At 38.3% G+C, this 3,334-nt stretch overlaps 1 protein-coding gene across 1 annotated transcript in view; it reads right to left on the bottom strand.

Annotated features, from left to right (window-relative positions):
* Positions 1 to 418: 418 nt before the first annotated feature.
* CAPN2 (calpain 2) overlaps positions 419 to 3,334 on the bottom strand; it is a 60,532-nt gene continuing 57,616 nt past the window's right edge. The window contains exons 19-20 of the mRNA XM_042445623.1: positions 3,086 to 3,144; positions 419 to 1,417 (exon numbers count right to left, since the gene is read on the bottom strand). Coding sequence (XP_042301557.1) covers positions 1,394 to 1,417; positions 3,086 to 3,144 — 83 coding nt within the window. The 3' untranslated portion in view covers positions 419 to 1,393. The remainder of the gene's footprint in view (positions 1,418 to 3,085; positions 3,145 to 3,334) is intronic.

Genomic DNA, 3,334 nt, shown 5'->3' with positions numbered 1-3,334 from the left:
TCTCTTTTTACTTCCTACTACTTCTATTCAAATCCGAATATGCGTGTAGATAGTTGGCATGTGCTAGGCATGGACTTTGCAGTCCCTTTGTATCTGCTGGGGCTTGGTTCCAAAACTTCCTTTAGATACCAAAATCTGTGGATGATCAAGTCCCCTTAAATACAATGGAAACTGGATTTTTCTTTTGGAGCATTCATAAAAGCAGTAAAGTTTAGTTGGAGGGTATAGTCACTTTTTTGTGAATTCAGACTTCAGAGATGGCTTTTGTTTTATGTCTGGACTTGCAGTATATGATCCCCTCTCAGACTTTGGGGCAAGAATGCTACCAATATCCAAAAACAATGTACTGTATAATTTTCTGAAAGGCAGATTGTTACATTCCATAAGTAACACATAACAAAAGATGACAATTTGGCACTGCATCGCGATAAATTTATTCCATTCTCAACCATCAGAAACATTATTAGCTCAGCTGGCTTTATACATTTTTGAAGATCTCCTATATTATGAAGTGCAACTATTTGTTCCGCTCCTGATGAAAAGGGAATGACTTAACACTATATAATTTAGTTCCTGTGTGCAGTAAGTGTAGCAATAATATATATAATTCCCTACTGTTAGCATACCTGCACAGCTGCTGAGATGAATCTGGCAGTAGCTTTGTTGTATTCTGAGAAAGTGCAAAGCGTTTTGAGTCATATATGGAGCTTGTTCAACAAACTGGGGTAGTACTAATTTGATTTAAGAACTGATATTCCCCATTCTAAAAGAATATAAAGCTTAAAAATCATTAGAAGAATATAAGAACTATATAATGATGCAAGCTATATGATGTTATTCTTATCTTACTGTATATTTTATTGACAAATTCATTTCATTAAATGCTGAGATGACATGAATTTAAGTTGTTTGGATCAAGCACTGATTTTCCATCAGTGCACATTAAGGTTGTAAGAAGCTCAATATATAACTGCTTTATTGCTTAGCTTTAGCATGCTTCTTCAGATGCTTTGTGTTTATAATGGCTAATAAAAGCTGAACAAAATATATTACACTCTGCTTTCAGAGAAGTGGCATTCACTTGCCAGAACTTAAAGACCTTGGTTGAGCTTTCATTTGGAACCAGTTTCCTTTTTGTGGCACACTTGGAAGTAGCTGAAGCAAATAGAATTGCATAAAAAAGTTAATGCTTGTATAATGAAGCTGCCAAGGTAACCAATTCCTACTTTGCATTCATTTTACTTTTATAGTGTCCTTCTCCTCAGCCTCAGCAATATTATAAAAGATACACAGCAGCACTGGAATGCAACAAGTTTCTTTGATTGATCATTATAGATCTTAAATTGATGCTCAAATTTCCAACGGAAGTCTTCAACTGGGGCAAATTCCTTTTTCAGATGATAGTAAAACACACCCACTATGATACAGGAAGAAAGAGAGACATAATATGAACAACCTTTAATGAACCTGGTAAAGTTGAGATCAAATTTAAAGTATATAGTCACTTCCTAAAAGGAAGTTATCTATCACCGAGGCTGCGTTTGCACTGGAGAAATAATGCAGTTTAACACTGTTTTAATTACTTTGAATCCTGGAATTTGTATTTTGTTATGGTACCAGAGTTCTCTGACAGAGAAGGCTAAATATCTCACAAAAACAAATGCCAAAATTCCATAGCATCAAGGCATGGATGTTATAGCATTATTTCTGCAGTGCAGATACAGTCTGAGAAAGTAACTGAGGCAAAAAGAAATTAAATTATTTTAAAATAAACTGTGATTAGCCTTTAAGAGATATGTCCTAAAAAGGGCAGGACTGAGCATCTTTCTGGGTGTAAATGGGTTTTGTGCAGCGCAAGAACATTTCTGGGAAAAGTCCAACCTGTTTCCAGTAGATAATGTGACACCAAGAGAGTAAAATTTAATCCACGGCTAAACATGCACGCATCTGAAATGCCGTTGGTTCCTAGTCATGTGACTTCTATGGATTGATGAATACATAAGCAGACAATCTTGTCTTGTGGCACTGTCTTTTGCTGCTTATTGTATTCACAGAGATCAGACCTCCCTAACTTATTGCCCTCTAGATGTTTTGTATTACATATTCACATAATCCTCTGCCAGGGCATACATGATATCTAGTGTTGCTGCTGCTTTTCTAAGCCTCCAGAAGTCCTGCTGAGTTTGCTTTATTTGTTGATATAAGGCATAACATCAGGGGCAAGGGTTTTAAATGCCAATTCACATATTGTTTTCAGAGATGCAGGAGCACAAGGGACTTCAGTATGTGCAGCAACACTGACAAGGAAAAAAATGTGTGCAGCAGTAATGCAGTTTCCCAGTGGAGGAGGTCACAACATCCTCTGGATTGGGTTGACTCTCCCATTTGCTCCTATTAGGCAATCCAGAAGATGCGTAGACCTTCTCTACTGGAAATTGACATCTAATAGGTAAGTATCACCATTCCTATTTCTGCTGCAGAGAAACTATACTAAAATCTCTGTATTAATGTGTATCACCTACAAATGTATATTAGTGCTTTCAAAAATTATATTGAAGCTGAGTGTGATGAGTATCTCCTGATTCCAACTATGAGGAGTAATTGTTTATACCTCCTGATGCGTTGCTGAAGTGAACCAGCCACAATTGCCAAGCCCCCCACAAAAAAACCAAACCATCAAAATGTGTGACATTTGGTTACCTGTTGCTTTTTAGTTTCTTCCCTACTTTCTGCTTCTAATAAGAGTTCACTTGTATGTCTCTGTGATAGCAGTGGAAATGTGGCCTTCCTGATTATGTTGGTCTGCAAGTCCTAGCAGCCTTAGTCAAAATGCCCAGTGGTAAGGAATGCTGGGAACTGCAGTCAAACATGGATAGTGTCACATGGTTCCCAGCTTTGCTGTAAGATGGTGATAGATATTAAGAATGCATCTTTAAAGAAGGGCATGTAAGGTTTGGCATGCCAGCACAATACACATCTAGATTGCCAGTTGAAAACCACTATATAACTTGGAGTTGTTCCCCTAAAATGATTTTAGCTTGTGCCAGAACTGTGCTGTTAGATCTTGACAGTCTTGTTAACTTACAGTGACAAGATTCATCTGTACTGTTCCCGTCTTCTCAGTGTCCAATTTCTGAAATATCTCTGGGGGTGGAGGGTTTGGGGAGGGAGGGAGAATAAAGTATAACTAACAAAGCAGTACAACATACTAAATTGAGGGGGAGAGAGGCCTGGCCTGGAAGACAAAGAGCCCTCCTCCAACCACCATCTTGAGGGGGAGAGAGGCCTGGCCTGAAGACAAAGAGCCCTCCTCCTGACCACCATCTTGAGGGGG

The sequence above is a fragment of the Sceloporus undulatus genome, chromosome 1 (genome assembly GCF_019175285.1).
Source record: "Sceloporus undulatus isolate JIND9_A2432 ecotype Alabama chromosome 1, SceUnd_v1.1, whole genome shotgun sequence".
NCBI classification, from domain to species: domain Eukaryota; kingdom Metazoa; phylum Chordata; class Lepidosauria; order Squamata; family Phrynosomatidae; genus Sceloporus; species Sceloporus undulatus.
Note: the sequence above shows the minus strand (reverse complement) of the source record. Positions and strands in the feature narration are given on the sequence as shown.